This window comes from Pelobates fuscus, chromosome 3 (genome assembly GCF_036172605.1).
Source record: "Pelobates fuscus isolate aPelFus1 chromosome 3, aPelFus1.pri, whole genome shotgun sequence".
In the NCBI taxonomy this organism is placed as follows: domain Eukaryota; kingdom Metazoa; phylum Chordata; class Amphibia; order Anura; family Pelobatidae; genus Pelobates; species Pelobates fuscus.
This window is the reverse complement of record NC_086319.1, coordinates 15,188,670-15,208,162: the sequence shown is the minus strand read 5'-3', so window position 1 is coordinate 15,208,162 and position 19,493 is coordinate 15,188,670. Positions and strand designations below refer to the sequence as shown.

At 41.2% G+C, this 19,493-nt stretch overlaps 1 protein-coding gene across 2 annotated transcripts in view; it reads right to left on the bottom strand.

Moving 5' to 3' along the window:
* Positions 1-11,555, bottom strand: part of FBLN1 (fibulin 1) — a 57,669-nt gene extending 46,114 nt beyond the window's left edge. Inside the window, exon 1 of one of the 2 annotated variants that reach the window (XM_063446746.1) lies at positions 11,398-11,555. In XM_063446746.1, coding sequence (XP_063302816.1) covers positions 11,398-11,455 — 58 coding nt within the window. In that variant the 5' untranslated portion in view covers positions 11,456-11,555. The remainder of the gene's footprint in view (positions 1-11,397) is intronic. The other variant, XM_063446745.1, reaches the window with a different exon arrangement.
* Between the last annotated feature and the right edge of the window lie 7,938 nt (positions 11,556-19,493).

The window sequence follows — 19,493 nt, the reverse complement described above, 5'->3', positions numbered from 1 at the left end:
CGCCGAAAAGGCATTTGACAGGGTAAAATGGAAGTACCTGTTTGAGCTCCTGAGACACCTCCGATTCCCCGAGACATACATCGCGACAGTTCAAGCCATGTACACGGACGGCAAAGCGCATATCCGTATCCCGGGAGCACAGACAGCCCCCTTCCCATTGCACAACGGTACACGGCAGGGGTGCCCGCTTTCCCCCCTCCTCTTTGTGCTCACATTAGAACCCCTACTACAAGCAATCCGCTCTAACCAGGCTATCCAGGGAATAGAGGTAGGCGGCCAGACTTACAAAGTCTCCGGATACGCCGACGACGTACTAATCACCCTCACGAACCCAAAAGACTCAATGAGAACCCTGACCCAAGAACTGACGGAATATGGCACACTCTCAGGTTACAAGGTAAACCTGGCCAAATCCACGGCGCTCCCAATTGCCATCACACCCACAGACGTGACATACATACGAGAACACTACTGAATACCAATAGCAAACGCAGCCATAAAATACCTGGGGATACAGCTCACTGCAGACCCCACACACCTATACAGAGCCAACTACACCCCCCTCCTCAAAACTCTTAGCGCGGACCTAGACAAATGGATAGACAAGCCCCTGTCGTGGATAGGAAGGGTCCACACGATTAAGATGAATATATTACCCAGACTCCTCTTCCTCTTCCAGGCACTGCCCATCCCTGTCTCCAAATCTGACCTGGCCCCCCTACAAAAGACTATAGGAAATTTCATATGGCGACACAGGGTGTCCAGGAATGTCTTGTATAGACCCAAGGATGGGGGAGGATTAGGCCTGCCCCATCTCCACAACTACTACCTCACAGCCCAGATAGCCCAGATTGCCATGTGGCACTCAGCACCGGGAGACCGGCGATGGGCGGGCCTACAGCGGGCAATCCACCTGTATGAGGGCGACCAGGTACTAACATTCGAAGCCCTGGCAGAACAGACAAGGCTAACACCCTCAGATTTCTTTCGATACATACAGATCAGGGATTTCGCACAACACAACCTAGCAAAAACTGCAGCACGGACTACACCAACGGGTTTCGAGAAAAAATGTGCCTAAAAGAAAACCCCCCGAAAGGGCTCATATCATCACTTTATGCACACCTTAGCTCCAATAACACTGATTGGGGGGAACTACATTACACGACCCAATGGGAATCAGATCTGGGAGGGGCCCTGGAGGGCACAGACTGGAGAGACATATGGGAAGCAAATAAGGCCACCTCGATATGCGTTACACAACAGGAACAGGCTTACAAAACCATGTTTAGATGGTATACCACCCCAGTGAAGCTATACCACATGTGCAAAATCCCTGATGACCTGTGCTGGAGGGGCTGCGGACATAAAGGGACGTACAGGCACATGTGGTGGGACTGCCCAAAGGCACAGGCCTTTTGGAGAGAAGTAGAACACCTCTTAGACAGAGTGTTCCAGAGAAGGGTAGGCATTGACCCATGGGTGTACCTGTTGTCCAGACCAATGGACGACTGGACAGGAAGGGAACAAAAACTCCTCCGTAAAATCACCCTGGCAGCTAGACTCACCATGGCACAGGCATGGCTTAAACCCGAAATCCCCCAGATCCAAACGGTGATACACAAAATAAGAGACATCCACGTTATGGACCACCTCACTGCAAAAGTGAGAGGTACTATACAAACATATTAAAAGGTTTGGGAACCCTGGAAGGCCACTGATAGAGAAGACTGAGACTGGAACAGGAGGCATTACCATTCCTGACCTACCCCGAGTGTAAGCCAGTCTAATCCAGACGAAACTCCGATCTCCGCTTGAGGATCCCCTCCCCCTTCCCTCCCCTCCCTATCCGTTACTCCCCCCTCTTTTCTTTAACCGGTTACTGTGCAGAGTTAATTCAAAACTCCTTGGTGGACGGTGACGAAGATGTGACTTACAATGAATGTGCAATGTCTATGGTTGTTTATTATATAACAATGTTCAAATGCATGACATGTTACTTGACTTTTGCACAAGCTAATATGCTAACGAGCTATCACTATGTCTACCAAGATGAAAAAATAAAGAATTATATATAAAAAAAAAATGTTACATCAAAACAGCCAAACCAGACAAGTTGTCCAAGTCAGTTATGCTCACAGTTCGGTTACTTTGGAGTTAAAATTCACTTTGAACAATCCTGATAACGGGTCCTAGATTTAGAAAGTGACACTGCTAGAATGTTTTTTATGGGAATCTGCTCATTTACTCTGAGAATCTGCCTATTCACCCTGAGACTCTTTGAATCTGCACATTCGTTCGCCCTGAAACTTTGCACATTTACCCTGAAAAGCTGCTCTTTTACACATTTAGAATCTACCCTTTTCTTTTATTATACTAATTCCGCAGCACTTTACAATATTATTTCTACAATTCCCTGCAAAGAATCCGGATATTCAGAGATAATATGCAAATCTGCCCTAACATCCCAAGAATCTGTCAATCTCTGACACCAAGAATCTGCCCTAGATCCTGAGAAATCACCCATATTCTCTTAGAAATCTTCTCCTTCTACCAGAAACCTCTATTTTAAGTTAATTCTCTATAAAAAAATCACACTCTGTCCTCACCAACTTTTACTGGAATATTTTTCTTTTGACAAATCTAAACTATACCCATACACAAAAAACATTTCCAGATATCTGATGTAAAAGTCAGTGTATTCAATTCTGGCAGAAGCTGCAAACGCTGACTGTACGGGCAATTTGGCACAAATAACATACTAACACTTAATTCATCGTAATTTAAATGGCGTCCTCCGTCCAACCTGAGTTTATAATAAAACATCTCAAGTGAACTCATATAAAAAATACTACCAATAAAATCCGTACACTGGCAAAACATTTTAATTCATGTCTCCTGACTTGGAATAATTATTTAAAATGTCCATTAATAAATATAAATTTTAATGGAGAGGTTGGCGCACACAGATATCTAGTAGCAAAATTACATTAAGAATTCTGCTTGATTAACAACACTATGAAAAATGATAAAACATGTTATAAATCTTTAAATCGTGCTTTATCCGGATTTAGCCATCTGGCGGTTATTTACTGATAGGCTGGAAAGATGTACATTTTAAAAAAGTCAAGGTCCAGCTTTTGATCCACCTGGAAGCATCACTGGATGGAGCTTCATCTTCCACAACATAGGCAGAGTATTGTTTGCATGAAGGAGGTATCTGGAATGGCCTGAGACAGTGAACTCATTTGTACATAAACACTGTAAAATAATGGGAGAAGTAAGATAGATCTCCCTCTACTACATTTAAATCTCTTCGAGTGGACTGAACAATCCACATTGATGATACTCAGTGAGATAATGTTACCTGTCTGAGCAGCAGTGGGACAATTGAATTTGCTTCTATAATACCTCCTCAGGTTCCAACAGTCCAATGGATTCTATACTCCATCCACACAAATCCCCAAGTATGTCACATATTTACTGTCTTCCAGGTCACTGGTCTCCAGAGAAACTCTAGAGCGGATTTGTGGTCAACATTTTCTTAACTGTTTTTTTGGGGATTCTCCCATTCTCTTATATCTAAAAAGTTTTTTTTCACCCTTTCTCAATAGGAATAAAAATACAGAGATATCAGCTTACTTTAGTTTTAATGTTTCCAGGTATGTCAACACAGATCAGAAGGTAAAAACAGAAGTGTGTCCATTGGAAAGAGCAATAATAGGACTTTATCTCATCTATTCTGATACGATGGACTCAGAGATAATGATGACGTCCAGTCACAATGTATGATCATGTTGTGTATTGAGATTACATCTGTCACTCTGACCTCATAAGAACTCAGACTAATGAGAAGGGGACAAAAGACTGATACCATGAGAAGTGACTTTTGGAGCACCTGTAAATGTGATGTGTATGGTAAGTACCTGACTGAGTCTACAGGATACAAACTGTATAAACAAACAGAGGTGTAACTCCAAAATTAATGTTTTAAACTGTCTTCCAGTCCCAAATTCTCTCAGTAGTCCTTAGGATGAGAAGTACTGTGCTTTCAAACCAGCCGCACAAGTAAATTTGAGCTGACACAACATGGACCATCACTGATAAGCCAGCAGAATCTATTCATCTCCAATGACCCATAGAAGAAGGAAATCACTGGAGGACATGACTTCACCAAACAAGGCTTTCACATCAGGACTGTCCTGAGTAAAAGGTTAGAAGATACGATGAGGTTGAAACGATTTGTACTTCTGGTGGCACACACCACCCGTCCATTCCTCCTTTCTGGTGAGAGGAATTACTGGCTGTGAGTGTCTAGATGTGGCATCAGGTCCATGTCCCTGAGTCCCAACTACAGAACATCAGCAAAGAGAAGCCACAAATAGAGATCTGAGCCAGCGGAAGCACAGATCACCCACTTCCTTATACCAGACCATGGGAATTAAACCCCAGATCTCCCCTGGTGATAACGCACTTCATTATTTCACATTGTTTCAATTTCAGGGGGAGCTGACTAAGAAAACAAAGAGAAGCCATATCGACATGGATTTGTCTATCCAGCTAACAAAATGTATTTTCATTCCGCCATCATTTATAGCACATTCGTCATTCGTCCTTCATGCCATGGCCCAATCTCAAATAAAACGTTAACTACTGGATACCATCACTACTTCACAGACTTGATAAACAGTCTGAAAGGAAGCTACACAGTTTGCTTCGTTAAATTAAATCAGTAAATTCTAGAGACATAAGAGCTCTGGGAGGGGAGCAGGAACTACCTTTAACCCCTTAAGGACACATGACCCACAAGGTGCTAGAAAGAGGTTAGTAAACCACCTTTTTAACTGAAGTTGGGGGGGGGGACAAAACTGCTATTTAGAAGTATAGTATCAGGAATACACATTTGTATTCCTGACACTATACATAGTTACATACTGATATGTTCCATTCCTTTTATTAATATCGTAGCCCGCCTCTGCACTTTTTCTAGTGCCATAATATCCTTCTTTAGAACAGGTGCCCAAAATTGCACAGCAGATTCAAGGTGTGGTCTTACCAGCGATTTATGATTTAATATTTAACTGCGTTGGAAGGGTTATTTTGTTTCATCTTGTAATGTCTTTGGCTTTTTATTATTGGAATAACTGAAAGACTACACCACACATTTCTCAATTGCCTAGATGCCTCTGACCAGCTCTGCTGGGAGTCATTTCCATGAGACCACCAATACACATAAATTGTTTGCATCATTGAAATCCATTCTCCGAATAAATAACCGCAGGGATTAATGAGTAAAACAGAAGTTACTGGAACGCAATGAGAAATAGCAGAAATACTTGAGAAAGAACATCACCCTATATATAATATGGAGCTCTTTCATTTATATTTTCGTGAGTGCAGAGATTTGGCAAATATGGCATTTGGATGCTGTGCCCATCATTCTAATAAAAAAATGATTGCAAATGCATATGTATACACACACACACACACACACACACACACACACGCACGCGCGCACACACACACACACTCCATATTGAAATACTAAATATTCAACAATATCTGGGTGCTTCCCTGGTGCCCACTGCCCAGCACAGAAAGCACACACAGGCAGTATACAAGATCTTGATAAAGATGCAGTTGGGTCGTAACGTTGATTTTGTTTGTTGGGACGTGTCTTTATTGCTATAGTATTCACTGGGAGTCCTGTGAGAATACTTTCTTTTGGCTTATTGGTTTCTTCATATGAACATATATGTAAAAACATAGATAACTAACTACTCTTTCATTGGCCTTCACAGAAATGCCATTTTGGTATAAATAGGCCTATTTTTTCATACGTCTTTGTGTTTTGGGATAACAATAAGCATTTCTGCATTCCCTAACATTCTATTGCATCCGCCATTCCTGGAAATCTGTTCCATGTATGTACCAACATCTCTGTAAAATAGGATCTCATGGTGCTTTGAACACTTTTTTTGAGTATTTATCACAATGAACAGCACGAGGCCTAATGCCGGCGTTGTACAAAGAATTTATTAATTTATACAGGGCAACTTGTCGACGAGATTGAGTCTTGTTGAGCATCATTTTAAATAGAATTTACCAGAGCAGTGAACATGGACAAAGCTCAGTCGCTGCGTGAAGTCTCAAACTACCACTACCAAACTATAGCCATTACACTAGGACCCTTTATGCCTTGGATATGAGAATAATCTCACTCCTACAGTCATAAACCTGAGATTCCCAGGTGCATAATTTCCAGATAAACGTTTTGACCTATTTTATGTCTCGTCTGTGAGATATAGATGATAACCCACTTGGTGCAGTGAGCACAGGGTCCATGTCTGGATTAAACTTTATATAAACCCCAATCACATGGAGATGAGTCAAAAACTGTATTTCTAAAAAGTCAAGAGGAGGCAAAAACACAGCAGCTTGCCTTCAGTGAGCCCCCACTCAGGTCTATATTATTATTTTATTATTTATATAGCACCAGCAAAATTCCGTAGCGCTGTATATGTGTCTTTACAGGGTGCAACAATCCCATTAATACAACCCCTCCCCCCCCCCCCCACACACACACACACAAAGGTCATCATGGATTGCTACTCCCATCATGCTTCCACTGACTGCCTAGGTGAACATTGTCCACACCGTAGCTGGGGAGTCAGACATTTCCTGTAATGGATTTCTTAATCACAATGTAAGTCGTAGCCTGAACTCCGAACAGGAGTGATGGGGACAGTAGTTGTCCTGGACCCCAGGGGCTGTAACGAAAAGCTCTTTCGCAAGTCTTTCTAGAAGATGGAAATGGCCAGAGGCAACCTGAACAAATGTTAAAGTCATTTAATGGAGGAGAGCGGGTACAGCCAGCCTATAATGTGAGCTGTGGTTAATAATTACAACCAGGGATAACCGGCCTTTAAATGAACAATTCCTTGAAGACAGGGACATTAAGAGCAGACACTATTGATGAAGATCAAGGGACAGGGATCTGCATTGAGTGGCCAAATGATGGGGATAATGATGTTTGCTAATAGACAGGCATTGTGTAGGGGGATCCGGGGGTCATGTTACTCTGTATTACACACTCTGCTGGGGCCTTTGATGTACAAACAGGATGTAAACAGACAGATTACCCCCTCCTTGTCTTTAATTCTCTCACTCAGATGCTCAAAACAAACTTCTAAGCCAAATGTGAAATAATCTGGGTAGGTAGGTAGGGGGTGGGTGGGTGCCTGTGTGGGTGTGCAATAATGGGTACACATTGTCCTACCAGTCACTGGATACAATGTAATTCCAGCACAGCACACAGTCCAACTCTCACACACAAATGGTTACATCTGCTGCTAAACACACAACACAATCTCATAAAGTAATAAATGCATCAATGACATGTTATCAGCTTATAATTATTACTCTCAGTGTTTCAGATTAACAACAATATTGTCACCACAATGTATTGTGGACCATGCTGGTAAAATATTTCATAAAATTAAATAAATCTAAATATATTAACTACACTGTGTATGAATTCACAAGACTGAATGGGGTGAATTTGAAAAACAAACACCTTTTAAAACAAAACACACTATTTGCTAATAAAGATAACGAGAAGTAATTGTGGCTTAGATTTTAAAATTTCAGTTTTGTATTTTATCACAATTAACTATTTAGTGAATAAACTCCCAAACTGTAACTCAAGGGATCAGTTAGCGTTCAATGAATTGATACCTAACGTAAATATTTCATTATGTTTGTTCTATATACGTATAAATTACTGTGACTCTGGTACTGGTACTATGCCTCATCCGGTATAAGTATTGTGATTGTGTATTGGGAGAAGCAGACCTGGGAAGTTTCCTTTCACTGAAGTCAAACTGTTAATATATCACTGGGTTCAGGGCTCCCTACACGCTCCCAACGTGACCCAGTTCTGTAAGTTTTAGTGTCACCGCAGGGCCAATCCTAGGGTCACAGACGCCTGGGTGCAGATTTAATTTTTTCGGCGCCTTAGGTGGGCGCGATCATCTTACTAACCCCTCCCCTTTACAAATGTCCAATAAAGACATGCTTGTTTCTATGGCAATGACTCAGTCTCTCCATTATTTATTTATTTATAAAGCGCCAACATATTCTGCAGCATTGTACAATTAGGGGAGAACAAACAATATGCACGGACAAATGCAAAAAGTAGAGAGGGGCCTGCCCGTAAGCTGAGATCTAGCCATTGAAGCTCTCTTATACAAAGTGCTTAGTTAGATAGTCCATGAGCTTACATCTGAGGCTGTGGTGGGGGTTAGGGGCAGTAGTGCAGTTTAGTGGCAGTAGTGGGGGCTAGGTGCTACAGTTTAGGTTGGGGCTGTAGTGGGGGTATAGGGGCTGTAATGGGGTTTAGTGGCAGTAGTTGGTGGTTAGGGGCTATAGTGGGGGTTAGGGGCAGTAGTGGAAGTTAGGTAGCTGTAGTGGGAGTATAGGGGTTGTAGTGGGGGTTAGGGTCTGTAGTGGGGGTTAGGGGCTGTAGTGGGGTTTAGTAGTTGGTGGTTAGGTGCTGTAGTGGGGGTATAGGGGGGCTGAAGTGGGGTTTAGTGGCAGTGGTTGGTGGTTAGGTGCTATAGTGGGGGTTAGGGGCTGTAGTGGTGGTTAGGGGTAGTAGTGGGAGTTGGGTAGCTGCAGTGGGGTATAGGGGCTGTAGTGGGGTTTTGTGGCAGTAGTTGGTGGTTAGGTGCTATAGTGGGGGTTAGGGGATGTAGTGGTGGTTAGGGGTAGTAGTGGGAGTTGGGTAGCTGCAGTGGGGCTATAGAGGCTGCAGTGGGGTTTTGTGGCAGTAGTTGGTGGTTAGGTGTTATAGTGGGGGTTATGGGCAGTAATTGGAGTTAGGTAGCTTTAGTGGGAGTATAGGGGCTGTAGTGGGGCTAAGTGGCAGTAGTTGGTGGTTAGGTGCTATAGTGGGGAATTGGGGCTGTAATGGGAGATAGAGGTTTTTAGTGTGGCCTAAGGGCAGTAGTGTGGGATAGGAGGTGTTGTGGGAAATAGGAGCTGTAGTGGGATATATGTACTGTGGGTTAGGGGCTGAAGTGGTGGGTTGGAATATGTAGTGTGGGTTAGGGGTATTAGCAGTGGGGTATACAGGCAGTAGTGGAGAGTTAGGGGCAGTAGTGGTGCTAATAACCGAAGTCAGGTTAGCTGTAACGAGGTATAGGAGCAGTAGTGGTTGTTAGGGGTGTAGTCTGGAGTTCAATATTAGGGGTTAGGATATATAATGGGGGATAAGGAGTGTAGTGGGGGGTTAGGTGGTCTACTGAGGTATATAAGGGTCTTTCTTTCACCCTCTCTGAGGCTTACCTTTGGCGAGGGAGTAGGTAATCCTGGACCCTAGTGCCTCAGCTCCCTGGTGCCTGGGCGCAGTGCACCCTGTGCACCGAGGATTGGCCCTGCATCACTGAGCCTGTGGGCTCCAACATAGAACTATCCTAAAATGAATCTTTCAGGAATTGTTTCCTAACAGTCAGTCCAGCGATTTAATTCAGGAAATAATCTGACATTAAATGACCACTCCATTTACATTACAACTTCATTTCAACTAAGTGGCTATGGTGGCTGGAGTCCACGGACGCCATTTACTTACTTACTGAGAAATTGGATTACATTATTATCCCAAGATATAGTTGGAAAAGATTAGGAGCTAAAGCACATAGTACTATTAATAGGGGTTTCATATAATGAGCAGTTCTGGGGCATTCGGGTAAACCGACCCAATCTGCAGGACCGTTCTACCAGTTTCCATGGTGACTGCACCATCTTTAGAACTGTGCTCTAGAATTAATCTATACTCGTAGAACTCTGTGTATTCAACGTATTAAACAAGAAAGCTAATTTCATTCATTTACCTCCCCCCAGTGCCAGGCATAAATTAAATATCAATCGGAATTTAAATAAATAATAATAATAAAAATAAATAAATAGATAAATAAAATCCCACTTTAATTCATTTACAAATATGAAAGATGTTCCACTGGATACGGCAAACCTCCTATTGCAGTTATTTGTATGTGTCCTTCACCTATTGTACAGCACTTTGGAATATGTTGGTGCTTTATAAACTAGATACCACTTATTGATCATTATAACCAACTTGTTTCTGTAAATTGCCCATGGATAACCCCCCCTCCCCCTTGCCCCCCCACACTAAGTGACTGGCACAATAATATATATTCCATAAGTAGATCTGAATAATTAAACCAGCAGATGTAACCCACTGAGAGCCAGATGGGCGCCCAGCAATAAGTTGGGGGTTCCCTTTCTCTTTAACCCTGTCAGTGCCAGGGGTCTGAATGAAAGTGCAGCAATTGGCAATAAAAGGTTTAACAGTGGGAGTTCCAGAGCAGCATGGATGAAAGCATTAGCATATAATGTTATCCCTATTTCCTTGATATAAATACATTATATTAGTGAAAGATAATGGCAGAACACTTACAGTACCCTAATAAATCCACCAACCCCCCCCCCCACCCCCCCCCCCCCAACACTCTCTCTCTCTCTCTTCCCCCACATCATCAGATTGTCAGAATAAACTGGAATATATATTGTGTGAAGACACAAATCACTGGAACAGTTAAAACATAAACAAACTATATTTAGGACAAAGGGTTGTTTTAGTTTAGTTTTTTTATTATCCTCATTGGGTTGGAGGTTTATTTCTAATATTTTGTTCCTGTTTGTTACTTTTAACAACAATATTAATCCACAAATAATTTTATCTCACAGGGTCCATCAGGTCAGAGCACAATATGACAAATAGACACACACATACATAGACACACAGAGACACACAAATACACACATACCACATAAACACACATATAAGAAATACAAAAACAGATACACATAAACACACAGCGCACACAGACACACAGACACATAGAGACACACAAATACACACATAATACATTAACACATATGTAAGAAATAAAAAAACAGATACACATAGAAACACACAGCGCACACAGACACACAGACACATAGAGACACACAAATACACACATAATACATTAACACACATGTAAGAAACACAAAAACAGATACACAGAGAAACACACAGCGCACACATACACACAAACACACAGAGACACACAAATACACACATACCACATAAACATACATGTAAGAAATACAAAAACAGATGCACAAATAAACACACAGCACACACAGATAAGAAACACAGAGTTTGTCTATGAATTAAGCTCACTACACAATGTTGGTCCATATGAGTCATGCAGATGTTTAACCATTTGAATGCCCTCAGTGTCATGCCCAGCATCATGCCCAAACTTAGTGACACATTATGTGGAGCCTGCTCCCTAACTACTGCCAGCTGTGCCCCCCAGCACTCACCTCTCTGCAGGAGAAACACAATCACAGCCAGAGACAGCATCCTGCTCAGAAACTTCATCCCCAATCCTGAGAGGGGACCTGGGACAGACTCCTGAGTCAGATCTGAGTGTAGGAGGTTCTAGGGTTTCACAGAGGGAGTTTCCTCTGAAGGGAGGGCAGGGGAATGAGCAGATCAGCACTGGCCTTTCCAAAGAAAAAGAGAATTTGGGAAGCACCAGGGGGGCTGAGAAGTCTACATGGGGTTAGTGGGGGGATAGCAAGGGGAGTACAGCAGAGGCTCTCTGGGACACTTTGCAGGATTTTATTGTTAGCAAAGCCCTGGGGTACAATGTGTGTTGATACTTTGTGTAACTGCACAACATGTTAGGGAGTCAGGACCACAAACTGAGAGGAGAGGGATGCAGCCTCTGCTCCCCTGGGTACGTTATGGAAACATTGTGGCAAATGATGTGCACAGCTCACTTCTGAGCATTTGCTTTAAATTAGGAAACCAGAGGCCCACAGGTGGGCTGACTGCTTGATCTCATCCATTAATCCCCCTTCCTGCCCCCCAGCTGAGTTTACCCTCATAAAACATGAGCTCTCACAGAGTCGCAGAAAGCAGAGGATTTAATGCCCGAAGTTACAGCATTTTGGAGAGTTTGGGGAACTTAGAATTCTGGGTCTGGGATAATTCAGAATAAGTGAACTTCCTAAATAATTTGAATGTATCTGAATCGCTTAATAAATGACAACAAATGGTAGGCATGGCGATAAGGCAATCTCACACATATACCCTCAGAACAGCACACACAATGCATTGTCATACACACACACACACACACACACACACACACATACCACAATATGGCCTAATACATGGCACACATATATACTCGCACACACAATACATTGTCATACACACACACACACACACACCATAATATGGCCTAATACATGGCACACATATATATCCTCGCACACACAATGCATTGTCAAACAGGCACACACATACCATAATATGGCCTAATACGTGACACACATATATACTCGCACATACACACACATACACATACCATAATATGGCCTAATACATGGCACACATATATATCCTCGCACACACAATGCATTGTCAAACAGGCACACACAAAGCATAATATGGCCTAATACATGTCACACATATATATCCTCACACACACAATGCATTGTCAAACACACACATACACACACATACACATACCATAATATGGCCTAATACATGACACACATATATACTCGCACACACAATGCATTGTCAAACAGGCACACACAAACCATAATATGGCCTAATACATGGCACACATATATATCCTCGCATACACAATACATTGTCATACACACACATACACATACCATAATATGGCCTAATACATGACACACATATATACTCGCACACACAATGCATTGTCACACACACACACACACACACATACCATAATATGGCCTGATACATGACACACATATATATCCTCGCATACACAATACATTGTCATACACACACATACACACATACCATAATATGGCCTAATACATGGCACACATATATATCCTCGCATACACAATACATTGTCATACACACACATACACATACCATAATATGGCCTAATACATGACACACATATATACTCGCACACACAATGCATTGTCACACACACACACATACCATAATATGGCCTAATACATGACACACATATATACTCGCACACACAATGCATTGTCAAACAGGCACACACACATACCATAATATGGCCTAATACATGACACACATATATATCCTCGCACACACACACATACCATAATATGGCCTGATACATGACACACATATATATCCTCGCATACACAATACATTGTCATACACACACATACACACATACCATAATATGGGCTAATACATGGCACACATATATATCATCGCACACACAATACATTGTCAAACACACACATACACATACCATAATATGGCCTAATACATGACACACATATATACTCGCACACACAATGCATTGTCAAACAGACACACACACATACCATAATATAGCCTAATACATGACACACATTATACTCGCACACATAATGCATTGTCAAACAGACACACACACATACCATAATATGGCCTGATAAATGACACACATTATACTCGCACACACAATGCATTGTCAAACAGACACACACACATACCATAATATGGCCTAATACATGACACACATTATACTCGCACACATAATGCATTGTCAAACAGACACACACACATACCATAATATGGCCTAATACATGGCACACATATATATCCTCGCACACACAATACATTGTCAAACAGACACACACACATACCATAATATGGCCTAATACATGACACACATTATACTCGCACACACAATGCATTGTCAAACAGACACACACACATACCATAATATGGCCTAATACATGGCACACATATATATCCTCGCACACACAATACATTGTCACACACACACACACACACACCATAATATGGCCTAATACATGGCACACATATATATCCTCGCACACACAATGCATTGTTACACACACACACATACCATAATATGGCCTAATACATGACACACATATATATCCTCGCACACACAATACATTGTCACACACACATACCATAATATGGCCTAATACATGGAACACATATATATCCTCGCACACACAATACATTGTCACACACACACACATACCATAATATGGCCTAATACATGACACACATATATATCCTTGCACACACGTACATGACACTATCAGCACACAGATACACACATACATATATATTATTATATATGAGTACACATTTATCTGCACATTCAGCATATTATACCTCCCGAGTGTCCCTATTTAGGAGAGACAGTCCCTTTTTGGGCCCTAACAGTATTAAAGTCCTCCTTTTGTAAGACGGCATAGCACGCCCTAACGTCAGCAATGGGTTAAACTACAATAAATGTGTTTAGACATCAGTCTGTGGAACTAAGATACACTGTTCTTCTTATAAATTACATTTTAGTTAAATAAAGACAGTGTTTACTGCAAAAAGAGCGCAGGGACAGGCTATACTCACCAGAACAAATAGAACCAAGGTGTAGTTGTTTTTGTGACTATAGTGTCCCTTTAAATTTTAGCTATATAAAATTAGTAAGTCACCTAAAATTTCTCAGAACAGTCCCACCCCTCACACCCCTACCCAGAACAGCCCAACCCCCTGGTCCCGCCCCTACTCACACCCCTAAATTGAAAATATCCCTCTTTCCAGCTGAAATGTTGGGGTTTAATACCGTTATACAGTCACCTCACAGACCACAACACCTTTCGTTTACCGTATGCACACACAGAGACACACACATATACCTGCATTCATATACGTAAACAGAGGTATTGGCTCAGTGACTGACTGTTAACATTGGGCGCACTGGAAGAGGGCTGCACAGATCTCTGTTATAAGAAGGTTTGTGATACATTTTGTGTTTAATCCCATTCAGGGATCTCAGTGAATCCATCCTTGTGTTACACACATACATTTCGAAACAATTCCAACATATTTTTGTCATTAACAAACCCACGCCTGGTCCTTAAACCACACAATGAGTGCTATTTACTAAGCCAGCAATGAGCTGATTTCCCCCCAGGAGACAGCCTGAGGCTGAGGGTTTATCATTATCACCCCCACACCCCAACCCTACACACGCACACACACACAAACACACGCACACACACACACGTGCAATTTCCGTAATATACCTTTAAAACTGAGATCCTGTAGGAGAGAGAAAGAATTAGTTAGTATTTTACTTATAAACAAATTACAGGGAAAACACAGAGAGGTTATTTTTTGTCTGTCCTTATGAATCCAGAAATTTACGTACATTATTATTATAATTTATACAGTATCCCATAATGCTCTACTAAGACACACACATTGGGAAACAGGACTATAATCACTTAATAGAGAATAACATTGTATCTGTGTCCCCTTCCAGTCAAACTTCTAATGTATAAATACAGTATTATTACTATATCTACTTCTAGCTATTAGAGCTGGATTGTCGATGGACAGATACAAATAATTTCATTAGCACTATTACTTTTTTACGCCTCACAACTCTTAAAGAGACATTCCGAGCAGTTAACGTATTCATGTATTAATAGATAATACATTTAAAAATATTTTTTGTCAGGGATATGATCACCATGTGAAGGGATCTGAGGAAGCATGCCATACAAGTACTTGTACAGTTTGTTTCCCTGGCACTGGAATATCCCTTTATATTATATTCTATTGCTGCCTCTAGCAGCCACCCAAAAGATCCCACTTTCCTTTTACTCCATTTATCTCTACCAGACTTGTGCACAGCAGAATTGGTCGGGGAAATATTCAGACAAAACTAAAAATGGAGCGAAAATGGGCCAAATCGATGTGCTGCACAATATATAAATAATATATCCCTCTATTGGTAACTTCTCATTTGATCTGTGAATAAAATCAACAGTTAGTGACTGTCCCCTAATTTTCTAAATACTTTCATTAGTCCCTGGCTTTATCTTATAGTTAGGATAGCCTTATGCCTATCCCACGCATGCTTAAACTCCCTCACTGTGTTAACCTCTACCACTTCAGCTGGAAGGCTATTCCATGCATCCACTACCCTCTCAGTAAAGTAATACTTCCGGATATTATTATACCTTTACCCCTCGAATAGTCGATCAGCCCAAATTTGAATCTAAATGTACAAGTCTAGTATAGGTCAGTTTTGACACTTTGTATATACAGAATTCTATCCAAATCAAAATGTAAAAAGTCTAATCTCTATTTGCCAGTTACTGGGTGCCCCACAGAATGACCTGGCCCCTGGTAGGGCCCTATTTGTCTTGTGAGAAAGCAGACAATGCTAGATTCAATAAGAGCTAATCTTCCTGGGGAAAATTTGGGGCTGAGATAGTTAAAATGTCCCTGTAGCTGGAGGAGAAATTTTCACATCAGTTATATTTTTGCGTTTCGGATTTCAATTCTCTCCAGTTCGGAGTTTAGTAAATAACTCTTGCTGAGTCTGGGGTTAAATCAACCTCAGATTAGCTGTGTTTTGCTCACTGAGTGGCCGCAGCTTTCCTAGTGACTCAGAACGGAGCGCGCAGTTCGATCTGTGTCAGCACTGCCTGTGTACAGAGTCAGATCGCTGGCCAGGGCTCGCTCCCTAATTCACTCAAGCTGTTTCCGGGTACTGTGTGAGATCACAAGTTCCCTGTATTAAAACACTGCCTGGAATTTACTGTCTGTGTCTGTCACCTTAAACTGATTCACATGCGCAGCTTAATGCAGGTTAACAAACGCACTGATGTTTTCAGCTATAATTTTATATTAAATGATCGTTTGTATTGAGGATAATTTTTTTGTCCTCTAAAGTAAGTTTCGGAGTTAGAGGGGAGCCCTGAGATTCTGGGCCTTGGAAAACCATCACCAAGAAGTCGATTTTTTTTGTCCTGCCCGATTCTCTTTCCTGCTAGTTTTTAATTTGAATACATTATATAAAGACCCACATGTAGAAAAAAAGTGTGTTTTTAGAACACTCATTTTCATTTTTTGCATAAACGTTTAATGACCAGTAACATACAATAAATGTCACGATATATTAAGTGACTTGGTTACTCCTTAAAGGGGCAATCTCAGCACCATATCCACTGCAGATTATTGTATTATGACAGTGTGTTGTAGTGATTATGGTTCAAGAAGTCTATGAGTCTAATTATTCCAGTTTTTGTCAAGCGGTCTCACAAGTCCAACCTCTCTACTTGCACATTATCTGTACAAATCCATCTGTAAGAAGGGTGACCCGAAATATAACGACATTATGGACTAACGTTAGACATTCAATGCCAAACATGTTCAGGGCTGGGGGATGGGGGGCAGTATTCGGGATTCTGTCATTGGGGCCAATAAAGTAGATGATTAATGCTTAGGGGACAACGACTGAATGTTGATTTTTTTCACAGATTGAGTGAGAGGCGACCAATAGAGGAAAACAAACAGGAGTAGCAGTAAATCAAAAATAAATCTATATTTATATATTTAGTAAATAAATAATATATTAATATCCATTTTATTTACTTTTCCTCCTGTTTCGTCCCCTATTCACTACTTTTTCTCACTTGATCTGTGAACCAAGTGGTGGGTATTTACTTCTATTAGTATATTACAAAATATATACATAATTCATAGTATGTTTATAATAATAATAATAAAAGTGTAATAATAATAATAGCATAATAATTCATAGTATGTTTATAATAATAATAATAGTATAATAATAATAATAATAGCATAATAATTCATAGTATGTTTATAATAATAATAATAATAATAATAATAATAATAGTATAATCATAATAATAATAATAGCATAATAATTCATAGTATGTTTATAATAATAATAATAGTATAATAATAATAATAATAATAATAGCATAATAATTCATAGTATGTTTATAATAATAATAATATAATAATTCATATTGTTACATTTACATTATCTATATATTTTGCAGTACGCCGATTGGCCAATTTTCGCACCTTTTTGGTTTGTTCTCCTGATTTGGTTACTGATTTGAACTAGGCCGAGCTGAACCAATATCCCAAATATTTTCGTCCTTTGGAAAAAATGATTCAACAGAACTGAAATTTCATATTTTGCACAAGTCGAACATTAACGCCTGCATTACCATAACATACGGCACTATAGTACAGCACTGCATAATATGGTGGCTCTATAGAAATAATAATAACTAAACATTAACCCCTACAATACACATTAACATCTATACTGCACTAACACTAAACATTAACCTGTGTGTTACACTAACATACTACACGATAACTAAACAGTAACCCCTACACTAAACATTAGACCATAACATTGTAAAAGAGACCATTAAACTACCTTATCACTTAAACTAACTCCAGCCTAAAATATATAATATAAACGCTGCATAATATCATAGCGTGTATTATGGGACAATAATGGGATTTTATAATTATGTCTAAAGAACCCATGAGGGTTAGGGTTGGGGTTGGGGGATAGGGTTAGGGGTAGGGTTAGTGGTAGGGTTAGGGTTGGGGTTGGGGATAGGGTTAGGGGTTGGGTTAGTGGTAGGGTTAGGGTTGAGGTTGGGGTAGGGTTACGGTTGGGGGTAGGGTTAGTGGTAGGGTTAGGGTTAGGGTTTGGGTTGAGGGTAGGGTTAGTGGTAGGGTTAGGGTTGGGGGTAGGGTTACATTTAGGGTTAGGGGTAGGGTTAGGGTTGGGGGTTGGGTTAGTGGTAGAGTTAGGGTTGGGAGTAGGGTTAGGGGTAGGGTTAGTGGTAGGGTTAGGGTTAGTGGTAGGGATAGTGGTAGAGATAGTGGTAGGGTTGGTGGTAGATTTAGGGTTACAGTTAGGGTTAGGGTTGGGAGTAGGGTAGGGTTAGGGGTAGGGTTGGGGGTAGGGTTAGGGTTACAGTTAGGGTTAGGGTTGGGGGCAGGGTTAGGGGTAGGGTTGGGTTCGGGGTAGGGATAGTGGTAGGGTTAGGGTTGGGGGTAGGGTTAGGGGTAAGGTTGGGGGTAGGGTTAGGGTTACAGTTAGGGTTAGGGTTGGGGTAGGGTTAGGGGTAGTGTTAGGGGGAAGGGTTAGGGTTACAGTTAGGGTTAGGGTAGGGTTAGGGTTGGGGTAGGGTTAGGGTTGGGGGTAGGGTTAGGGGTAGGGTTAGGGTTAGGGTTAGAGTTGGGGTAGGTTATGGGTAGGGTTATGGTAGGGGGAGGTTTATGGGTAGGGTTAGGGGTAGAGGTTAGGGAATTGCCGTAATCCTGAATTGCCAAAATTCCGAATTGCCGAAGTCCAGAATTTTGGAAGTGCAAATTTTGTGCCCATGCACATCCCTAATAGTGACTGACAGACAGTCTGATACTGACTGACCGACTGACAGACTGATACTGACAGACTGACAGACAGACTGACTGATACTGACTGATACTGTCAGACAGACTGACTGATACTGACTGACTGACAGACTGATACTGAGTAACAGACTGATTGACAGAC